This window comes from Chiloscyllium punctatum, chromosome 14 (genome assembly GCF_047496795.1).
Source record: "Chiloscyllium punctatum isolate Juve2018m chromosome 14, sChiPun1.3, whole genome shotgun sequence".
Taxonomy (NCBI): domain Eukaryota; kingdom Metazoa; phylum Chordata; class Chondrichthyes; order Orectolobiformes; family Hemiscylliidae; genus Chiloscyllium; species Chiloscyllium punctatum.
Window position 1 is genome coordinate 1,349,517 of NC_092752.1, and position 24,703 is coordinate 1,374,219.

A 24,703-nucleotide genomic window follows, 5' to 3' on the forward strand; every position below is an offset into this window, starting at 1 on the left:
TCCTGTGAAGCGCTTCTATGCTGTTTTCTCCGGTATTTATAGTGGCCTGTCTCTGCCGCTTCTGGTTGTCAGTTCGAGCTGTCCACTGTAGTGGCCAGTATATTGGGTCCAGGTCGATGTGTTTGTTGATAGAGTCTGTGGATGAGTGCCTGCAATGAATTGTGTAATGTTTTCCTGTGGCATACCAGATGGATGAAGGTCAGGGCACAAACACCCTGGGTTGGAAAGGGTGGGTGGGCACATTCCCTAAACTGGGATGTGGGTATACAGTTCCTGAGCTGGAATTAGGGAACGGGAAGAGAAAAGGGTAGGGGTGGGCATGTGACCTCTCATGGGGCAGAGGATCGTTGTTTGGGCCGTGGTTGGAGGGAGCAGGCAGATATCTCGGGACAGTGGGGGGAGTGGAACGCACATTTCTAGGATTTATCAGGGTCGGGGAATATATTTTCTGGCACAGAAAGAGTTAAGATGTACTTCCTTGGGCAGCAACTTGCAGTCCGTCACCTCTCTTCCTCCTTTACACCATCTACCCCATACCACTGAACCCTCTTGTGCTTGCCAGCTCTTTAAAAATTGTCTGCCTAATTGTTCAGGGAACCCAACAAGAGGCTTCAGAAGTAAAGCAAAGTATTACAAGATAAGAATGAATAAACTCCACCAGGAAGCAGTGGGGCATTCTACATGAACGATAGCAGGACCGTGTGCATCAATCTAGCAATTTGATTTTGGAGAGAGGTATGTACGTTTGTATATGTTGCAGAGGTTACTTTTCAGATTGATTAATTCTGCTTGCTATTTAGCTGCAATAGATTAAAATGGGATTTCTGTGAGATCATCTTAATGTCAAAAGTACAAAGAGTTGCCACATTGAAACAGACATTTGTGAGTTGAACTTCTGGGCAGACAACCGCAGAGAGCCTGCCTCACCCAAATTCCAGTTCTCCACCTTCCGAGATAAATATTGTACAATGAGTAACTTCCCGAAGCTCTCCGAATTCTCTCTAATTAATGCTAGTTTGGTTTTAAGGGAAGTTTGGTTTTTAGAAATTTAACTTGGGTAGCACTCTTCATTCAGAATTCAGGTTTGTGTATTTACCATATTCGTATATGTTCATAAACCATATAGTGCACAGAGGAATGTGGTAAATACATTCTAACTCTGCGTATTTGAATGTTCTTAATCAGAAAACTGCATCATACTGAAGATTTACATAAGTTTCATTTCTATTTATTTTCAGGAATTTATCCACAAATATATTCAAAATTAGATGGCCATGGAGAAAAATAAGAACAGGAAAAAGCTGCGAATTTGTGTTGCCACATGCAACCGTGCAGATTATTCTAAGCTGGCTCCCATTATGTTTGGCATCAAGGGGCAACCTGAACTTTTTGATCTGAAAGTTGTTGTTTTAGGATCTCATTTAATTGATGACTATGGGTAAGTGTACTGAACGTTTTGTAAATACAGAACTATCGTTTGCTATCAGGTGCTGTCGAGTTTTTATAGATCTCTAGCATACCGGAATAACACTTTAACCCCTCAGCAATGATTGAAGATGAGGCCAAGAGTCTTTCCCAATTGTGGTAGTCTCAGACTCCTCGCAAAAAACTAAAATTAATTAACAATGAATTGATAGTCTTGTTCAGGTAGAAGTTAGCTGATGGTTTAAGGAATTGAAACATTCACTTGTACGTGAGTGGTTAGTAATTGACTGAGGATTCGGTGAAGTGCCCCACTAGAAAGACATTTGTTGCTGTCACTTCCTGTGCTTTGAATGGGAACATCAAAGGTAAGCAATGACTAATATTGAGCATTAACTTTCCATTTAAATTATTTAAAATGTTCGAATAGCTCCAATCTCAATTGCTTTCTGTGCTAAATATGTCTTGAGTTCGATCTTGAATTTACTTCTCTTCTTCCTTTTGAAGACTGTACCCTACATTTGAAAAATGTGTTGCTGGAAAAGCGCAGCAGGTCAGGCAGCATCAAAGGAGCAGGAGAATCGTCGTTTCGGGCATAAGCCCTTCTTCAGGAAGGGCTCCTTCCTGGAGAAGGGCTTATGCCCGAAATGTCGATTCCCCTGTTCCTTGGATGCTGCCTGACCTGCGCTTTTTCAGCTCTGATCTCCAGCATCTGCAGTCCTCACTTTCTCCTGTACCCTACATTTGTCACCTCCTCTTAAGTTATGCAATCAAAATTGTTCACTGCCTGTCATCCTGAGCTTGAGATTCTACTTTTAAACATATTTTGTATTTTTTTATTCAAATAAGCGAACTGACAAATAGGTTCCTGCTTCTGTTCTTTCCCTTCTTGAACAGGGGTGTCATCTTGGCACTTTTGAACATTTTTGGAACTATCTTCTATAAGCAATGCTACCCCGCATCCTCTTCGTTTTTGTCAATTCTTCTGGAATGTCAAATTCCCTTGAATATTGTGTCCCCAATCTTGGCTACTGTGTAATTATTTTGTTTCCACAAGAGCTATCTGTTTTTCATTTATTTATTTCCACTTCTGACGTTGACTCATTTCCATTGGTACAAATGCTGTGTGCGTTCAGTTAAAGAACGCTTTTTACCATTGTTACTTGCTCTGGTTCTGATTTCTGCTGCATTCTGCTGCTTACATTTTCTACTCCTCCTTGTTGCACTTCCAGTTAGCATTCACCTCTTCACTACCCTGCTATCTTGTATCTTTCACTTTGATTTTTTAAACCTTCCCTCCAATTGAAGACCATCCCCCTCACTCAGTGTAAAGCCCATATTTACAAACCCTGTTGCATGATTCACTGGGACTTTGGTCCTAGCATGATTCAGATGAAGCCTATTTAACAGAAAAACTCTCTCTTTTCCCAGTATTGGTGTTAGTGCACTATTAATTGGATCCCTTTCTCCCACACCACAAATTTACCCCTCTAAACTTAATTACACAAATTTGCACATGGTTTGGGTAGTAATTCTGAAATTATTAACTTTGTGCTCCTGCTTTTTAATTTAGTTCTGAGCTGCTCATAGCTCCTCCACAGAACCAATTTCCTAGTCCTGCCTATGTCATTGGTACCTGTACTGACCACATCAACTGGATCCTTCCTTCCCTTTCCTCTCCATATTCTTCTCCAGCCAGAAGAGTTCCAAACATCAGAACAATGAACAAGAGTAGGCCGCTTGGCCCTTCGAGCCTGCTCTCCCATTCAATAAGATCATGGCTTTAACTTCAACTCTACATTCCTATATTTCACCAATAATCTTACATCCTCTTGGTAACCAAGAATTTATCTACTTGTGCCTTAAGAATGTTTGAAGATTCTGTACCCACTGCCTTTTGAGGAAGGGAATTCCAAAGAGCCTCAACCCTCTGAGAGAGAGAGAGTTATTTTAAATGGGCTTCCCCCTTATTTTTAAACAATGACCCTCCGTTCTAAGTTCTCCCACAAGAGGAAACATGCTTTCAATATTCACATGTCCTGAACCTTGGTATCTGGGAGGCAAAATTGTCTTAAGACATTGCATTTGCTGCAGAGAGCCATATCTATTCCCAGAATTATGTTAACCCTGATTTCTACACAGTTCTGTTTTCTCCTCCCACACCCCTGCTTCAGTTGATTTGCTCAACTCCCCCACTGTCTGTCCCCCTGTCCACACTGCAAACAAGAACCTACACTAATTGGGCAAAGGCAGTAATTGAGGCTCATCCAAGCTTGACTTTTGATCACTATACGTACCTCACTTGCAGTCGGATCCTGTCTCTGACCAGATAACAAATTTGCTGCAATTAATCTGAAGGGTGTGACTGGCTCCTCAAACACACTTTCCATATATAGATCACTTTGATCATAGAATCTCTTCAGTGTGGAAACAGGCCATTTGGCCCAACAAGTCCACACCAACCCTTCAAAGAGTAACCCACCCAGGACCATTCCCCTACCCTATTACCCTACATTTCCGCTGACTAACCTACACATCCATGAACACTATGGACAACTTTAGCATGGTCAATTCACCTTATTGCTGCTAATTAGCCCTATCCTTTTAGAACACATCTCTATATGCTTAGAAGATAGCTTCCCTTTTAGCTTCCCTTTTATGTTGGTTGTCTCCCCTTATGCTGTCTCAGTGTTACTACTATTTATTTTTTCATTTCCCCTCTGTGTTCAAAAATATAATTCTCACTTCTATTATTAACCTGACACCTGTTCTTAGGATAAGTCACTCAACCCCAAAGCATTAACTCTGATTTCTCTCCACAGATGCTGCCAGATATGCTGAACTTTTCCAGTAATGCCTGTTTTTGTACCTGTTATATTCCTTCCTTTATCTTGTTCTCTCTCGCACCCCCCATGAAGTTCTGTCTTTGTGTGACCTTTCCCCTCTTCTTCTCTGTGAAAGTTCTGAGACCAGAAGAAAATGTAGTTTTCTTACTGTACTCAAATGATCTCCTCTTCACAGGCAGCCCATTGGTTAATGATGGTTTTAGCTAGCAGTCTTGGACTCCAGACTTGCAGGGTCAAATGCATTCTCGCTGTTTAGATTCGCTATATTGTGGAAACAGGACCTTCGGCCCAACCAGTCCACACTGACCCTCCGAAGAGTAACCCACCCAGACACATTTCCCTCTGACTAATGCACCTAACACTATGGGCAATTTAGCATGGCCAATTCACCTAACCAGCACATCTTTGGACTGTGGGAGGAAACCCACGCAGACACTGGGAGAATGTGCAAACTCCACACAGGCAGTCACTCGAGGCTGGACCCGAACCTGGGACCCTTTTGCTGTGAAGCAGCAGTGCTAATCACTGAGCCACCATGCCACCCGTTAAAAGTGAAAGTGACTCTTAACCCATTTGCTCTGGATTTGTTTTTCACTTGCGTCACTTCCTCTCTCAGATGTAATGCGATCTTACCAGTTGGATTAAAGCGTATTGTTGGAGAAAATTCACCCAGTCACATTTCAGAAAGTATAACCCCTCTCTTTTATACTGCTCTTATTCCATTCTGTAATACAATAAGTAAATTCAACTCTCAGGTCATTGTAACTACTCTTGCCTTTTGTTCTTGCTTGTAATTTCCTTTATGAATTTGTTCAACAAACAGTTCAGCACAGGAACAAGCCTTTTGGCCCACCAAGACATGATGATTTCCTAAACTAAAAAGCTTTTGCTTCTGTGCTGTCCGTATTCCTTTATACCTGCCTATTGATACATCTGTCAAGCTACGTTTTAAATGTTGCCATCCACCTCCCTATCTCTTCTGACATCAAATTTCAGCAGTTATCACCTTCTGTGTTTAAAAAAAATGCATCTCACATCTCCTTTAAACTTTTAACTTTAAACCTCTGTTCCTTAGTCATTTACAGTTCTATTTTGAGAAAAAAGACTCCACTCTATCCATTAGGAGAAAGTGAGGGCTGCAGATGCTGAAGATCAGAATCGAGAGTGTAGTGCTGGAAAAGCACAGCAGGTCAGGCAGCATCCGGGGACCACGAAAATCAACATTTCAGGCATAAGTCCTTCCTGCTCAATTCTTCTGCTCCTCAGATGCTACCTAACCTGCTGTGCTTTTATAGCACCACACACTGTACTCCACTCTATCCATGCCTGTCATAATTTACAAACTTCTGTCAGGTTGCCCCTTCATCCTTCGACATTCAAGTGAAAACAAATTGAGTTTGTACAATCTCTGCTCATAGCTAATACCCTCCAAACCAAACGACATGCTGATAAACCATACCATTTCCAAAACCTTCACATCCATCTGATAATGTGGCAACCAGAACTGTAAGCAATATTCCAAATGTGGCCTAACTAAAGGTTTGTACAACTGCAACAAGAGTTGCTCATTTTTATGTCCTGACCAATAAAGGTAAGCATGCCATCTGTCTTCTTGACCATGTTATCCACTTGTGTTGCCAGTTTCAGGGAACTATAGACGTATACGCCTAGATCCCTTGGTACATTGATGACACTAAGGGTTCTGCCATTTACTGTATACTTCTGTCCTGTATTAGATCTCCCAAAATGCATCACCTCACATTTGTCCGGATTAAACTCCATTTGCCATTTCTCCACCAAGCACTCCAGCCTACCTATCTCCTGCTGCACGCTCAGACAACTCTCCTCACTATCCACAGCTTCCCCAATCTTTGTGTTAGAAAATAGAACAGTACAGCACAGTACAGGCCCTTCAGCCCTCGATGTTGTGCTGACCTTTTATCCTATTCTAAGAACAAACTAATCTACATGCCCTTAATTTTACTACCATCCATGTACCTATCCAAGAGTCGCTTAAATGTCCCTAATATATCTGACTCTAATACCACCGCTGGCACTGCATTCCATGCACTCACCACTCTCTGTGTAAAGAACCTACCTCTAACATCTCCCCTAAACCTTCCTCCAATCACCTTAAAATTATGTCCCCTCGTGATAGCTATTTCCTCATGGGAAAATATCTTTGGCTATTCACTTTATCTGTGCTTATCGTCATCTTGTACACCTCTATCAAGTCACCTCTCATCCTTCTTCGCTCCAATAAGAAAAGCCCTCGCTCCCTCAATCTTCATTCATAAGACATGCCCTCCAGTCCAGGCAACATCCTGGGAAATCTCCTCTGCATCCTCTCTAAAGCTTCCACATCCTTCCTATAATGAGGCGAACAGAACTGAACATAAGAACGAGGAGCAGGAGTAGGTCATCTGGCCCTTTGAGCCTGTTCCGCCATTCAATGAGATCATGGCTGATCTTTTCGTGGACTCAGCTCCACTTACCCACGCTCTCATCCTATCCCTTAATTCCTTTATTGTTCAAAAAATGTCTATTTTAGCTTTAAAAACATTTACTGAAGTAGCGTCAACTACTTCACTGGGCAGGGAATTCCATAGATTTACAACCCAGTGGGTGAAGAACACAATGTTCCAAGTGTGGTCTAACCAGGTCTCTATAGAGCTGCAGCATAACCTCACAGCCTCTTCAACTCAATCCCCTTGCTCATAAAAGCCGGCATAACAGGCGCCTTCTTAACAACCTGATCAGCTTTGATGGCAACTTTGAGGGATCTATGGACATGGACCCCAAGATCCCTCTGTTTCTCCACACTGCCAAGAATCTTGCCTTTAGCCCTGCAATCTGCATTCAAATTCGACTTTCCAAAATGAATCACTTCACACTTTTCCAGGTTGAACTCCATCTGCCACTTAACAGCCCAGTTCTGCATCCTGTCAATATGGGGCGGCATGGTGGCTCAGTGGTTAGCACTGTTGCCTCACAGCGCCAGGGACTTGGGTTCGATTCTAGCCTTGGACTGTGTGGAGTTTGCACATTCTCCCCGTGTCTGCGTGGGTTTCCTCCGGGTGCTCCGGTTTCCTCCCACAATCCAAAAGATGCGCAGGTCAGGTGAATTGGCTATGCTAAATTGCCCATAGTGTTAGGTGCATTAGTCAGAGGGAAATGGGTCTGGGTGGGTTATTCTTCGGAGGGTCGGTGTGGACTGGTTGGGCCGAAGGGCCTGTTTCCACACTGTAGGTAATCTAATCAAATCTAATATCCTGTTGCAACCTAAAACAGCCCTCCAACACTATCCAGAACTCACCAACCTTCAAGTCATCGGCAAACATATTAATCCACCCTTGCACTTCCTCATTCAAGTCATTTATAAAAATCACAATGAGCAGAGTTCCCAGGACAGATCCTTGTGGAACACTACTGGTCGCGAAGCTCCATGCTGAATACTTTCCATCTACCACCCACCCACTGTCTTCTATGGACCAGTTAATTCTGTATCCAGACAGCCAAATTTCCCTGTTTCCCATGCTTCCTCACTTTAAGACCATAAGACCATAAGACATAGGAGTGGAAGTAAGGCCATTCGGCCCATCGAGTCCACTCCGCCATTCAATCATGGCTGATGCGCATTTCAGCTCCACTTGCCAGCATTCTCCCCGTAGCCCTTAATTCCTCTAGACAACAAGAACCTATCAATCTCGGCCTTGAAGACATTTAGCGTCCCGGCTTCCACTGCACTCCGTGGCAATGAATTCCACAGGCCCACCACTCTCTGGCTGAAGAAATGTCTCCGCATTTCCGTTCTGAAATGACCCCCTCTAATTCTAAGGCTGTGTCCACGGGTCCTAGTCTCCTCGCCTAACAGAAACAATTTTCTAGCATCCACCTTTTCAAAGCCATGTATTATTTTGTACGTCTCTATTAGATCTCCCCTTAATCTTCTAAACTCCAACGAATACAATCCCAGTATCCTCAGCCGTTCCTCATATGCTAGACCTGTCATTCCAGGGATCATCCGTGTGAATCTCCGCTGGACACGTTCCAGTGCCAGTATGTCCTTCCTGAGGTGTGGGGACCAAAACTGGACACAGTACTCCAAATGGGGCCTAACCAGAGCTTTATAAAGTCTTAGTAGTACATCTCTGCTTTTATATTCCAACCCTCTTGAGATAAGAGACAACATTGCATTCGCTTTCTTAATCACAGACTCAACCTGCATGTTTACCTTTAGAGAATCCTCGACTAGCACTCCCAGATCCCTTTGTGCTTTGGCTTTATTAAGTTTCTCACCATTTAGAAAGTAGTCCATTCCTATATTCTTTTTGCCAAAGTGCAAGACCTCGCACTTGCTCACGTTAAATTCCATCAGCCATTTCCTGGACCACTCTCCCAACCTGTCTAGATCCTTCTGTAGCCTCCCCACTTCCTCAGTACTACCTGCCTGTCTACCTAACTTTGTATCATCGGCAAACTTCGCTAGAATGCCCCCGGTTCCCTCATCCAAATCATTAATATATAATGCGAACAGCTGTGGCCCCAGCACCGAACCCTGCGGGACACCGCTCGTCACCGGCTGCCATTCTGAAAAAGAACCTTTTATCCCAACTCTCTGCCTTCTGTTAGATAGCCAATCCTCAATCCATCCCAGCAGCTCACCTCGAACACCATGGGCCCTCACCTTGCTCAGCAGTCTCCCGTGTGGCACCTTATCAAAGGCCTTTTGAAAGTCCAGATAGACCACATCCACTGGGTTCCCCTGGTCTAACCTACTTGTTACCTCTTCAAAAAATTCCAACAGGTTTGTCAGGCATGACCTCCCTTTACTAAATCCATGTTGACTTGTTCTAATCAGACTCTGCTCTTCCAAGAATTTAGAAACCTCATCCTTAATGATGGATTCTAGAATTTTACCAACAACCGAGGTTAAGCTGATTGGCCTATAATTTTCCATCTTTTGCCTTGATCCTTTCTTGAACAAGGGGGTTACTACAGCCATCTTCCAATCGTCCGGGACCTTTCCTGACTCCAGTGACTCTTGAAAGATCTCAACCAATGCCTCTGCTATTTCCTCAGCAACCTCTCTCAGAACTCTAGGGTGTATCCCATCGGGGCCAGGAGATTTATCAATTTTAAGACTTTTTAACTTTTCTAGCACTATCTCTTTCGTAATGGCAACCATACTCAACTCAGCCCCGTGACACCCTTTAATTTTTGGGATATTACTCCTGTCTTCCACTGTGAAAACTGACGCAAAGTACTTGTTAAGTTCTCCTGCTATTTCCTTATCTCCCATCACTAGGCTCCCTGCATCAGTTTGAAGTGGCCCAATGTCTACTTTTGCCTGTCGTTTGTTTCTTATGTACTGAAAGAAACTTTTACTATTATTTCTAATATTACTGGCTAGCCTACCTTCATATTTGATCCTCTCATTTCTTATTACACTCTTTGTTATCCTCTGTTTGCTTTTGTATCCTTCCCAATCTTCTGATTTCCCACTGTTCTTAGCCACTTTATAGGATCTCTCTTTTTCTTTAATACATTTCCTGACTTCCTTTGTCAGCCAAGGTTGTCTAATCCCTCCCCGGTTAATCTTTCTTTTCTTGGGAATGAACCTCTGTACAGTGTCCTCAATTATACCTACAAACTCCTGCCATTTTTGCTCTAGTGTCTTCCCGGTTAGCCTCTGCTTCCAGTCTATTTTAGTCAGTTCCTCTCTCATGCCCTCATAATTACCTTTATTCAACTGTAACACCATTACATCAGATTTCGCCTTCTCCCTTTCAAACTCCAGACTGAACTCTACCATATTATGGTCGCTACTTCCTAAGGGTTCCCTTACTTTAAGATCTTTTATAGAGTCTGGTTCATTGCAAAGCACTAGGTCCAGAATAGCCTGCTCTCTTGTGGGCTCCATGACTAGCTGTTCCAAAAAGCCATCCTGTAAGCATTCCATGAATTCCCTTTCTTTAGATCCACTAGCAACATTATTTACCCAGTCCACCTGCATATTGAAGTCACCCATGATCAATGTAACCTTGCCTTTCTGACATGCCTTCTCTATTTCCCGGTACATGTTGCGTCCCTGGTCCTGACCACTGTTAGGAGGTCTGTACACAACTCCAATTATGGTTTTTTTGCCTTTGTGGTTCCTCAATTCCACCCACACAGACTCCACATCATCCGACGCTATGTCATTCAATTTATGAATGAGTCTATCACAGTGAGCCCTATCAAATGCTTTGCTAAAGTCCACGTACACCACATCCACTGCTCTAACTTTGTCAATGTGTTTAGTCACATCCGCAAAGAATTCAATAAGGCTTGTGAGGCATGCCTCTCACAAAGCAATGCTGACTGTCTCTAATCAAGCTATGCTTTTCCAAATAATCATAAATCCTGTCTCTCAGAATCCTTTCCACTACTGTCATAAGACTGACTGGTCTGAAATTCCGAGGATTATCCCTATTCCCTATCTTGAACAAGGGAATAACATTTGCCACCCACCAATCATTCTGTACTACTCCAGTGGATAGTGAGGATACAGAGATCATTGCCAAAAACACAGCAGTCTCTTCCCTTGCTTCCTATAGTAACCTTAAGTATATATTGTCTGGTCCAGGGGATTTAGCTCTCCTTATGTTTTTCAAAAATTTCCCCATATCCTCCTTTCTAACATCAGCCTACAAACCTGATTCCTGAACAGCCAAGCTTTTGTCTGCAATCCCCTTCTCAGCCATGGTGGCTACTCACAGAACCCTCCTCAGTCTTTTTTTATTTCAAAAATATACATTACACATAAAAAAACCTTTGAGACATACGTAGTCACTAGAACAGTCTTTGCATATTGAGAACAAACAAGAACTCAAGACGGTTTTTACTTATACAAGACCATATGTACACGCATTTGAGACACCAGGAGGGTCCGATAACTGAACAGACTTCCATTTAACTTTGGCCAAAAGACCTTAGACAGCGGTCTTTCCCCGCTGCACCTTGGCAGCAGCTGCCCCACGCTTTAGTGCGTCCATCAACGTCTAGTCCTGGATTTTGGAATGTGCTAGTCTGCAACATGCAGTCGAGGTTAACTCCTTGCCCTGGAAGGCTAATAAGTTTCAGGCACACCAAAGAATGTCTTTCACCAAGTTGATGGTGCAGTTAATGTTCGTCTCAATGTATGTCCCTGAAAACAGTCCACAGAGCACTGAGTCCTGTGTCATAGAGCTGCTCTGTATGAACCTCGACTAAAACTATTGCATCCCTCTCCAGACTTCTTAGTCCTTAGAAAAGGATAAAACTCCCAGAAGTGACAGCTTACTGGGCAAGTTGTATTCAGATCTGTGGGACTTGATTAGTCAGGCCCTGCTGAAGGTGTACAACAGTATGCTTCTGACAAGTAGCATGTGCAAATCCATGAGGAAAGCTATCGTCACCCTCCCCTATAGAAGATGGAGAGAGAGGAAATGAAAAATCAGTGACCAATTTCAGTGCTGAATGCAGATTACCAAATTCTGTCTAAAGTCATCACCAAGTGGGATTCACCCCGACCAAACCTGTGCTGTACCAGGCAGGACAATCTCTGAATCTCGCGCTCTTCAGGGATATGATCGCTTGTGTACAGAACAGGGCGGGATGGACACCTGCCTCATCATCCTGAATCAGGAGAAGGCCTTTGACGGGATATTGCACACGTACATGTGGGACTGCTCTCCAAAATGGACTTTTGGGGAGGGAATCTGCAATTGCATTCGACTGCTCTACACCAATGTCAGTGCAGTCTCAATCAACAGATGGGAAACAGAAAGCTTCCCGGTCAGATCCGGAGTCAAGCAGGGCTGCCCTGCCCACTCTCTCCTGCCTTGTGTGTGTGCTGTATAAAGCCCTTTGCTGAGTCCATGAGGAAGGATGGAAGCCTGAGAGGGATGACTGTTTCAGGCAGCAGCAACCTGCAGGTCAAAGCCTCCCTGTCTATGGGCGATGTCGCTGTTTTCTGCTCAGATCTGCTGTCAGTGCACAGACTCATTAGCATCTGCGACCAGTTCAAACTGGCCTTAAGAGCCAATGTAGAGCAAAGCCATGTTCTTTGGGAACTGGGCTGACTGATCCTTTATCCACTTGTGGGTGGCATGGTGGCTCAATGGTGCTTCACAGCGCCAGGGATCCGGGTTCAATTCCTGCCTGGGACAACTATTTGTGTAGAGTTTGCACATTCTCCCTGTGTCTGCGTGGGTTTCCTCCAGGTACTCCAGTTTCTTCCCACAATCCGTCGATGTGCAGGTTAGGTGAATTGGCCGTGCTAAATTGCCTATAGTGTTAGGTGCATTAGTCAGGGGTAAACATAGGGTAGAAGTGTTGTGGGTGGGTTACCCTTTGGAGGGTTTGTGTGGACTAGTTAGGCCAAATGGCCTGTTTCCATACTGTAGGAAATCTAATACACTTCACTGTCGGGGCAGATTACCTTAAGGTGCTGGGAATATGGATCAGAGGGGCCAGAGCATGCACAAAAACTTGGGAGGAGTGCATCGCCAAGTTGAGACAGAAACAGGTTTTGGAAGCACCACTCCCTCTCCACTGCAGGTAAGAAAAAAAACTGGTCATCGGTGTGAGGCACACTCTGCTGTACGTAGCACATGTCTGGCCCATTCCTCGAACGTGTGCCATTGCAGACACCCTAGCCATCTTCCACTTCAGCTGGAGGTCTCAGATGGACTGTGTCGGTAGGGATACCATGTACAAAACTCTGGAAAAGGGGGAAGAACATTCTCAATGCTGCCCTCATCCTGATGACCATCTTTGTGTGTGGCTGCATCAAGCTGTATGTAGACCTTTAGCACACAAACATCAAATGTCACTATGTACTGAGGTTCTATCTTTTTCAGTGATACAAATGATGGGTCTGGCCTTGGTGCTGCGGAATGCTCCAAGTGATTGGCTTGTTCTATACCACCTGTCTTGTGGAGGAATTTTCCAAGAGAAACACCTTTGATCAGAAGTCTGTCAGGCAGTGGTCAGTATGTAGTGTCCTCGAGAGCTTGAGGGAAAAGGAGAGGGTGGATCTTGTCAGGTTGTTCCCTGAGCAGACTGTCAATTATTTGTCAAAATGCTTCATTACCAGAACATTCCAACAAGCACAAAGACATTGCTGGACTGGTAGTGAGAAGGGCACTACATGTGAAATTGTTTATGTATGCCCTGACTATCTGTGCCACCAGACGCTGCCCCCAGAGCAGCTTTTGGGGATAGGGAGTGGGGTAGTGTTTGGTTGTACAGACTGTCACACATCCCCCAGAATCCTCCTCAGTCACTTCTCACCGTTGCCCTCTCTTGAGTAGTAGGTAGTAACCTTACTGCAACTAATGACAGCCTACAATTGTTTTTATTCTTCTGGGTGCTGGATGCTGCTCTCTCTCCCACTCATTTCCTGTTCCTTTATAGTTTTGCAACTAGTTAGAGACCTATCGATACACCCTGTATCCTAATGGTACCTCGAACTAGATAAATTTTGTCTTTGACAGCTCTTGGGTATATTCTCACTTTCCAGGACTTTAATATTTTAACTCCATATATCTCTAGCTGTTGTGCCCTGCCCTCACCTCCTTTCTTCAGCATCATGTGTCTAGGAATATTTGATACCTATTCCTGCTCTTTTCTGAGCTGGTCTTTGTTAATGTGATGTTAACGCCACTGAAGGTGGGCAGAAATTAGTTTCCATTCCTGTTTATTTGTCTGTTTGTCTGTATTTAATGTATCTCAAATTGTTAGACAGGTTCCAATGAAACTTGGTACACAGAATGGTTTTAGCTCAATGGAAATCAGCTTTGCATTTGGTGAGGATGTGGTCCGGATCCTGGAATTTTAAAAAATAATCCATTAACATACGGAGATAAGTTAAGTTCACTATTTTTTAAAAAGATGTTGTAGGTTGGTGGAATTTGTTAGTTGTCAAACAGTTAGTGGAGAATTTGGACCAGATGATTAGATCTGGATTGTTCTCAGGCTCCCTTTCTGAGATGGCAGCTCTTCATAAAGAGATATCATTTTCAGTTACAGTGTGAAGAAGGTATCGCAAAGTAGAATCTTCCGTCTGGTTTGACTGACCCCACATAATATTTTACAATTCTCATTCTGCTGCTAGCTGTCTCTCCCAAATCTTTGCATGTGGTTGTTACTCTCTGATATTACCTCTTGGTTCCCACTGCCCTGCCTGCTCCTCAGCAGCACAGGAGAATTGCTCTGCTCAGTGCAGTCCTATCCAGCTTGTAGAAATCCCATCTTCCCACAGAGTCTATCAGCATATCCCAAGAGTCTGAAACTCTCGTTCTCTTCATCTCTCAAGCCGAGCATTAATTTGCTCTATCTTCCTATTTTTATACTAATGAACAATGGCATCAGAGCAAGGGACCTTACATAATGCAGCACTTTCCCACTATTGCTTTAGACGCTCAATCTAACATTGAGTTTGAATCAGGTGTGAAAGCTGAGTTGTCACTTATGAAGATTCTCATGTTAGAAACTAATGTGGTAAAGGCAGAAAGATAAGTTTGATCCTGTGTTGGTAATGAGGCTTGTTTATTTTTCTTCCAGGAATACATATCGCATGATTGAGCAAGATGATTTTGATATTAACACAAGTTTGCATACAATAGTTCGAGGTGAGGATGAGGCAGCCATGGTTGAGTCAGTGGGACTTGCTCTGGTAAAGTTACCAGATGTGCTGAACCGTTTGAAGCCAGACCTTATGATTGTTCATGGAGACAGGTTTGATGCATTGGCAGTCGCCACCTCAGCTGCGTTGATGAATATTCGGATTCTGCACATGGAAGGAGGTGAGGTCAGTGGTACCATCGATGACTCAATCAGACATGCCATCACCAAATTGGCCCATTATCATGTGTGTTGCACTCGAAGTGCTGAGCAGCACCTGATAGCCATGTGTGAAGATCACAATCGAATACTGTTGTCTGGCTGCCCATCTTATGACAAATTGCTCACTGCAGGATCCAAGGATTACATGAGCATTTTGCAGACGTGGCTAAGTGAGTATGACTAGCTGATGTGTCAATTACTTCTGTTTTCCCACCCTGTTATTTAGCTAAGGCTGTAGTGGGCAGAACCAGAAGATCCTGTTTCTACTACCATTTGTATATGATTAACTCATAGATAATCGATGTTGACTGTTTTTTATAATGCATAAAGTATTCCGTAGTGGTTTGCCCATTGTTATTTGCTCTTTGCCACGTAGGAAGGAAGCAACTTGCATTTTTAGTTGCTGTTGCTTTCTTACAAAGGCAAATGGTTAATACCTGCAAATACCTGCTAGCCCTTTGCACAAAGGATTGGAATATGTCTCCTCACTTTCCTTGACTTAATTCAATCAACCCAACCCTCACTCTTACTTCCCTATTCATCATTGTGCCAGTGGAGGCCATTTGGGTCTTTGAGTCCATACTGGCTCTGCAGAGTGATTCAGTCAGTCCCATTTCACTGCTCAATCCCAAAAGCCCATCTCCCATCCTATTGAGAGGGCAACAGGCACAGAGGAACTGAAACATCTATGTGTTCCCCTCCAAGCCACACACCATCGTGACTTTGAGCTATATTGTCATTCTTTTACTGTTCCTTGGACTAATTCCTTGCACTCCTTTGCAGGTGTGTGTGTGTGTGTGTGAGAGAGAGACTAGATGGGCTACAGCAGTTCATGTTGGCAGCTCACCATCATGATCTGAAGTCAATTAGAGACGGACAATGAATGCTGGCCTTGGTGATATATCCACATCCTCACGAAGGGATTGAAATGCTAGTCTGTTTCTTAATTGTTGACTAAGATGTATACAGTCATAAGATATTGTCATCTGTACTGCCATGAGGTGATTTTTGTTTTTCACTTGTTCTGGTTTTATAGGCAAAGATGTGAAACCTCGTGAGTACATCGTGGCTTTACAGCATCCTGTTACCACCAACATTAAACATTCCGTTAAAATGTTTGAGCTTACACTTGATGCTCTAATAACATTCAACAAACGCACGTTGATTCTGTTTCCAAACATTGATGCAGGTGAGGAGAGAATGCTTGAGTATGTATGTGATTGAGAACTTGGCAGTTGTGTTTGGAATGATTAGGCAAACTCCTTTGTGATCTGGTTAAAAAGAAACTGTTCTAAATTCAGGTTCAAAAGATTAAACCTATATCTATTTGACAAGGTGCCGCACAAAAGGTTAATACAGGGTAAGATAACATGATAGAGGATTGACTCTGGACGCATCCATCACTGCCCCCTCTGACCTATCACCTTTGCCCTCACCTTCATCCACCTATCACTTTCCCAGCTACATCTGCTTTGTGCAGAGGAATCTGAATGTCCTTATGCATGAATCGCAGTAGGCAGTAAATAAGGCAAAAAGGCATTTATTGCTAAAAGAATAGAATATAAAAGTGGAGAGTGTAACTGCCCAAGGTATGAGTGAGATCAAACCTGGAGTACTGCGAACTGTTTTGGTCCCCTTGCTTGAAGAGGGTATAACCGTACTGGCAGCAATTCAGGGAAGGTCCACAAGATTAATCCCAGAGATGAGGGGTTTGTTTCAAGAAGGGATATTAAGCAGTTTAGGCCTACACTTTCTGTAGTTTAGAGGATTGAGAGGAGATCAAATTCAGGGAAGAAAGATGCCAAAAATGGGGTTGACCAAGTAGAAAGTATGCTTCCTCATGTTGGACAATCTATAATGAGAGGTTATAGTTTTAGGATAAAGGGTATACAGATTTAAACAGAGCTGAGATTCTCTCAAAGGGTTGTGAATCTGTGGAATTCATTACCCCAGAGCGCAGTGGCTGCTGGGACCTTGGGCAAATTTAAGCAGGAGATGGAAAGATTTTTAATTTACTGCTGGGTTGAAAATTTTATGGACAGCGGGCAGGAAAGTGGAGTTGAGACTAAGATAAGATGAGATCAGCCATGATTTATCAAATGGAGGAACAAATGCCTACACCTGCCCCTAGTTCTTAGTGCACTGGCCCCTACCTCGAAGTGGAGAAATTAAAAACAGTCTTAGTTGTTTCAATTTTTTTAAAGTTGTAGTTGGCATCAACTTAGGCAGTATCTAAGCTGTCCATTAGCAAATAACTTTGAATGCAGGCAGAACTGACCTTTGGACTGTGTCAGCTGTGTTTGACAGATATCATGTAGGTATCACAAGTGAGAACGAGGTTGAATGTAGAAAGTTCAAATTGTAAATGAGAAAAAGGAATAGGAGCAGCAAAACAAGGGAGAATGAGCAAAGATTAGCAGCTAAAGGGAATCCATAAGTCTTTTAAAAGATTTAAATAGTAAAAGAGTGGTGAAAATAGGACCATTTGGGAAGTAAAAAGGTGATTTGCATGTGACGAGAGGATATAACTCAGGCACTCGATCGACAAAAGATAGATTAGATTAGATTCCCTACAGTGTGGAAACAGGCCCTTTGGCCCAACCAGTCCACACCAACCCGCCGAAGAGTAACCCACCCAGACCCATTTCCCTAACACTATGGGCAATTTAGCTGACCTGCATATCTTTGGATTGTGGGAGGAAACTCACACAGACACAGGGTGAATGTGCAAACTCCACACATACAGTTTCCCGAGGCTGGAATTGAACCTAGATGCTGTGAGGCAGCAGTGCTAACCACTGAGCCACTCTGCCGCCCCATTAGTTTGTTTGGTCGAACTTAAAGATGATTAGTCACCTGGACCACATCAGGTGTATTCAAGGTTACTGGAAAACTAAGGATAGAATTTGTGGAGGCACTGCCCGTGATCTTCCAATCTTTTACAGAGTGGTTTGAAAATTGAAAATGATGCATATTTGTTCAAAAAATGTTGTAAAGGATATTCAGAGTAACTTCAGGCCACTCAGTTTAGCATCAGCGATAGGAAAGCATTGAGAATAGATGAACTGTGACAGAATTCACAGCCAAATGGATAATGAAGGAAAGCCAGAATGGATTTGTTAATGAATCAATGAATTTGTTTTTTTTTGCTGAGATAAGTTAGGGTTGTTTTGTGTTTGGCATCAACTAGAGCATTGTGTCCTGTTCTGTGCACTGCATTAGAAAAGAGAGGATGTAGAAAGATTTGTAGCAATAGCTGAAGAAAAACATAATTCATTGGGTTGATTGATAAAGTTGGCACTGTTCTGCTTAGAGCAAAGAAGGTTGTGAGGAAATTTGATAAAGATGCTCAAAATCATGATGACACAGAATAAAAAGTGCATTTCCTCATGGACACATTGTGAACTAGGGACATCTAATTGAAATGATTGACAAAATAACCAGAACAATGTGAAGGAATGAGAGGCGAAGGCTTAGTGATATTATCTGGACTGTTAATCCAGAGACCCAGGTAATGTTCTGGAAACCCGCGTTTGAATCCTGCCACAGCAGATGGTAGAATTTGAATTTAATAAAAGTCTAGAATTAAAAGTCTAATGATGGCCATGAGTCCATTGTCAATTGTCAGAAAAACCCCATCACTAATGTCCGTTAAGGAAGGATATCTGCCATCCTTACCTGGTCAGGCCTACATGTGACTCCAGACCCACAGCAATGTGGTTGACTCTTAACTGCCCTCTGGGCAATTTGGGATGGGCAATAATTGCTGACCTGGCCAGTGACCCCCTCATCCCATGAATGAATTTTAAAAATGCTTTTTTTTAAGGGGATGACAGTAGCTGAGTTCTTACCAGTTGTGCTTGTCACTCACTATTCTAAGATTCTACAATTGTAAGCTGAAGACTCCCTATTAGCAACATGCTATTTACCATTCCCTTTAATGTGCACAACTGTTCTTTGGCATTTCGAGTGAGATTTAATCTTAAATCCACATTTCCATATTCAGGTCCAAGGGTCTCAGGCTTCAGCACATTATTTTTCAATTGTGAAAATTTATGAACTGTTCTCATAATATTTGCATACATTATGTCATTGATGATTAATCCAGCATAGTTATTGCTGTCAGTCTGAACAATGGTCCTTTTGTTTTTGTAAAGCTGTTGTATGCCAGCATGGTTGACAGCACATTGGTAGAGTTGTCTGTCTGGCTGGTAACAGCAAAGGTCCTGATGGAGTGACATAGTTGGGAGGATGAATCCTCCTTCCAGAGAGATTGGTGCTGCATAGAGCCGTTGCCACTCTGCCATAGTGACATCTCTGTTGGAGGACAAATTGTTGGACAGCTGAGAAACCTAGCAAGCTCCTTTTTACGCAATAATCCAGAGTCATGTTCCAGTACTCTGAGCTAGCTTACAAAAGAGCAGTTTGAGTTTCCATTGTGGCAAACAGATGTTGGGGTCGCTGCTTTTTATACTGGAATGGAAACTGTGATGTTAGTCATCAGACATTACATCATGGCTATGTCCACAAATGTTCAAATGGAGTTAGCCAGCAGTAGTTCTTTGCTGGAAAGAATAGGCTTACAGCTCAGTATAGAGTCCTTGGCTGGATTAATGCCAGACTGCATCATGCTCCTTGCAATTTACTGCAGCCTTATGACAGTCTTCAAAGCCACCCATGTTCTTTTGTAGGCTTCTCCATCTGAGACCTCATCTGATTCCCCTTTCTTTTTAAAAATTAAAATTAAGCCCCAACTGTTGAAGCACGTAAGATAGAAATGTGGTAATATAGGATCTAAGTATTGCTTAAAAAAAACCTCATTATATCAAAGTTTTTTTTTAACCTAGCTCTCATCAGGGCAATTCTCAAGAATCGAAAAGTACAGCGCTGGAAAAGCACAGCAGGTCAAGCAGCATCCGAGAGCAAGAGAGTCGATGTTTCGGGAATAAGCCCTTCATCAGCATTTCATAAACCTTCATTCCTGATGAAGGGCTTACGCCTGAAACGCTGACTCTCCTGCTCCATGGATGCTGCCTGACCGGCTGTGCTTCTCCAGCGCTACACTTTCCGACTCTGACTGGTCAGCATCTGCAGTCCTCACTTCCTCCCAATTCTCAAGGATACCTGTGTGAAGAGGAATAGTATTTTAATACTGTATGATAACAGCATGCTGATTGGTTGGAAAGTGGACTCGGAGGTGGGGGGGGGGGGTGTTCCCATAGAGACCCTATGACTTAGATGATGACTGACAATTAACTTCCAAGCTTTGATTCAATTTAAACCAGGACAGGTTGCCTCTGATTAGTCAAAGCATTGTTGTTAGGAATGGCTGTCACCTATTTTATTAAAGCAATTGAACAGGTGGGAAGTGTAAAATGTTGTTTGCATAGCCCAGGGAAATGTGTGTTGATATCTATACCTATATATAGTTTCCAGTGCAAATAGGTTCACCACACTGCATTATTCCGCACATATTGACCAATCATAATCACACCTAATGTTGTTCACTTTGTTTTGAGTTTTATAAGGACAAGGTGTTTAGTATCAGTCAGTACCTTGCCTGTTGCAAACAGCAGAGGGGATGTCGTATTTGATATGATCTGCTGGCACTGAAATTCATTTACCACATTACTCATTGGTGCGATGGGCAGAATGTTTTTTTTGCTTGCCAACAGGATCCTGTTAGTTGCAAACAAGACTTGTGCTGCTGCTGCATAGCAGCAGGAACTGTTCTCTTCACCATTTACTCAAAAGTTTGAACTAGATGTGATCTATATGGACTTCACTAAGGCGTTTGACAAGGTTCCCCATGGGAGACGGGTTAGCAAGGTTAGATCTCACAGAATAAAGGGAGAACTAGCCATTTGGATACAGAACTGGCTCAAAGGTAGAAGACAGAGGGTGGTGGTGGAGGGTTGTTTTTCAGACTGGAGGCCTATGACCAGTGGAGTGCCACAAGGATCGGTGCTGGGTCCTCTACTTTTTGTCATTTATATAAATGATTTGGATGCGAGCATAAGAGGTACAGTTAGTAAGTTTGCAGATGACACCAAAATTGGAGGTGTAGTGGACAGCGAAGAGGGTTACCTCAGATTACAACAGGATCTGGATCAGATGGGCATATGGGGCCGAGAAGTGGCAGATGGAGTTAAATTCAGATAAATGCGAGGTGCTGCATTTTGGGAAAGCAAATCTTATCAGGACTTGTATGCTTAATGGTAAGGTCCTAGGGAGTGTTGCTGAACAAAGGGAGCTTGGAATGCAGGTTCATAGCTCCTTGAAAGTGGAGTCGCAGGTTGATAGGATAGTGAAGAAGGCGTTTGGTATGCTTTCTGTTATTGGTCAGAGTATTGAGTACAGGAGTTGGGAGGTCATGTTGCGGCTGTACAGGACATTAGTTAGGCCACTGTTGGAATATTGCGTGCATTTCTGGTCTCCTTCCTATTGGAGTTGTGAAACTTGAAAGGGTACATGAATATTGCAGCACTGATGAAAGAACTCCAGGACCTTAGGCTCATCCGAGGTGGCCAGGTCTGTCAATCAAAAGTTGGAGTGGAGGCAGAGCGGAAGAGTCGGACATCACACAGAGCCGTGGTAATAGAGGACTCCAGAGTGAGAGGAACTGACCGGGGTTTTTGTGGCAGCAGATGGGACTTAAGGATGGTGTGTAGCCTTCCTGGTGCCAGGATTAAAGACATCACGGACAGAGTGCAGGAAATCCTCAAGGACGAGGGTGAAGAGCCAGAGGTGGTGGTACACGTCGGCATAAATGATGTCGGGAAGAAGAGGAGGAACATACTACAGCGGGACTTCGGAGAACTAGGAAGAAGGCTGAAAAGCAGGACGTCCAAGGTGGTTATCTCCGGTTTGCTTCCAGTTCCTTGGGCTGGTGAGGCCAGAAACAGGGAGATGATGGACTTGGACGTGTGGCTGGGGAACTGGTGCAGGAAGCAAGGATTTAAATTCTTGGATCACTGGGGTATGTTTTGTGGTAAGCATAAACTATACAAGAGAGACGGTTTGCACCTTAATAGGTTGGGGGCCAACATTCTGGCAGGCAGGTCTGCTATTGCAACACCGCTATATTTAAACTAAGTAGGGTGGGGTGGGGGAGGGGGGGGACAAATTGGATGTTTAAGAAGGAAATTGAAGGGAAAGTTAGAACAAGGGAAGTCAAAAAAGACAACTGTATCAATGAAGCAGAAAACTCAAAAAGGGATCATGCTGCAAGGTTGAGTGAAATAGGAGTTGATGGGAAGGGTGAGGGCAGTAACAAATTAAAAATACTATACATGAATGCACGAAGCATCAGAAATACGATGGATGAGCTTGAGGCTCTTTTGGAAATTGGCAGATACGATATTGTGGGGATAACTGAGATGTGGCTTCAAGTGGACAGGGCCTGGGAAATGAATATTCAAGGCTACACGTGCTATCCTAAGGACAGACTGACGGGCAGAGTGGGAGGGTGGCCATGTTGGTAAGGGAGGATATTCAGTCCCTTGCGCGGGGGACCTAGAGTCAGGGGATGTAGAGTCAGTGTGGATAGAGCTGCGAAATACTAAGGGTAAAAAGACCCTCTTGAGAGTTATCTACAGGCCCCCACACAGTAGTCTGGATGTTGGATGTAGGTTGAATCAGGAGCTGAAATTGGCCTGTCACAAAGATGTTACTACAGTTGTTATGGGGGATTTCAACATGCAGGTAGACTGGGAGAATCAGGATGGTATTGGGCCTCAAGAAAGAGATTTTGTGGAGTGCCTCAGAGATGGATTCTTAGAACAGCTGGTGCTGGAGCCAACCAGGGAGAAGGCAATTCTGGATCTGGTATTGTGCAACGAACCAGAATTGATCAGGGACCTCGAAGTGAAGGAGCCATTGGGAAGTAGTGACCATAATACAATAAGCTTCATTCTGCAATTAGAGAGGGAAAGGGTATAATCGGAAGTGACAATATTTCTGTTGAATAAAGGGAACTATGGAGCTATGAGGGAGGAGCTGGCCAAAGTTCAATTGTGCAATACCTTAGCAGGGATGACTGTGGAGGAACAATGGCAGATATTTCTGTATATAATGCAGAAGACAGGATCAGTTCATTCCAAAAAGGAAGAAAGATCCCAGGAGGAGGCATGGGCGGCCGTGGCTGACGAGGGAAGTTAAGAAACATATAAAGTTAAAACAGAAAAAGTATAACATAGCAAAGATAAGTGGGAAAACGGAGGACTGGGAAGCTTTTAAAGAACAACAGAGGATTACTAAGAAGGAAATACACAGAGAAAAAATGAGGTACGAAGGTAAGCTGGCCAATAATATAAAGGAGGATAGTAAAAGCTTTTTTAGGTATGTGAAAGGCAAAAAAATGGTTAAGACTAAAATTGGGCCCTTGAAGACAGAAACGGGGGAATATATTACGGGGAACAAAGAAATGGCACAAGAATTGAATTGGTACTTCAGCTCTGTGTTCACTGAGGAAGACACAAGCAATCTCCCTGAGGTAACAGTGGCTGAAGGACCTGAATTTAAGGGAATTTATATTTATATTTGCCAGGATTTGGTGTTGGAGAGACTGTTAGGTCTGAAGGTTGGTAAGTCCCCGGGGCCTGATGGTCTACATCCCAGGGTACTGAAGGAGGTGGCTTGGGAAATCGTGGATGCGTTGGTGATTATTTTCCAGAGTTCGATAGATTCGGGATCAGTTCCTGCGGATTGGAGGGTGGCTAATGTTGTACCACTTTTTAAGAAAGGTGGGAGAGAGAAAGCAGGGAATTATAGACCAGTTACTCTGACCTCAGTGGTGGGAAAGATGCTGGAGTCTATTATAAAGGATGAAATTACGACACATCTGGATAGTAGTAACAGGATAGGTCAGAGTCAGCATGGATTTATGAAGGGGAAATCATGCTTGACTAATCTTCTGGAATTTTTTGAGGATGTAACTCTGAAGATGGACGGGGAAGATCCAGTAGATGTAGTGTACCTGGACTTTCAGAAAGCTTTTGATAAAGTCCCACGTAGGAGTTTAGTGAGCAAAATTAGGGCGCATGGTATTGGGGGCAAAGTACTAACTTGGATTGAAAGTTGGTTGGCTGACAGGAAACAAAGAGTAGTGATAAACGGCTCCATTTCAGAATGGCAGGCAGTAACCAGTGGGGTACCGCAGGGATCTGTGCTGGGACTGCAGCTTTTTATAATATATATTAATGATATAGAAGATGGTATTAGTAATAACATTAGCAAATTTGCTGATGGTACTAAGCTGGGTGGCAGGGTGAAATGTGAGGAGGATGTTAGAAGATTACAGGGTGACCTGGACAGGTTAGGTGAGTGGTCAAATGCATGGCAGATGCAGTTTAATGTGGATAAATGCATGGTTATCCATTTTGGTAGCAAGAACAGGAAGGCAGACGACTACCTAAATGGAATCAGTTTAGGTAAAGGGGCAGTACAAAGAGATCTGGGTGTTCTTGTACACCAGTCAATGAAGGTAAGCATGCAGGTACAGCAGGTAGTGAAGAAGGCTAATAGCATGCTGGTCTTCATAACAAGAGGGATTGAGTATAGAA

General features: G+C 43.3%; 1 protein-coding gene across 2 annotated transcripts in view; it reads left to right on the forward strand.

Annotated features, from left to right (window-relative positions):
* gne (glucosamine (UDP-N-acetyl)-2-epimerase/N-acetylmannosamine kinase) overlaps positions 1-24,703 on the forward strand; it is an 85,363-nt gene that overhangs the window by 16,945 nt on the left and 43,715 nt on the right. For both annotated transcript variants that reach the window (XM_072583712.1, XM_072583713.1), the window contains 4 exons: positions 594-735; positions 1,239-1,438; positions 14,859-15,310; positions 16,177-16,329. In XM_072583712.1, coding sequence (XP_072439813.1) covers positions 1,269-1,438; positions 14,859-15,310; positions 16,177-16,329 — 775 coding nt within the window. In that variant the 5' untranslated portion in view covers positions 594-735; positions 1,239-1,268. The remainder of the gene's footprint in view (positions 1-593; positions 736-1,238; positions 1,439-14,858; positions 15,311-16,176; positions 16,330-24,703) is intronic.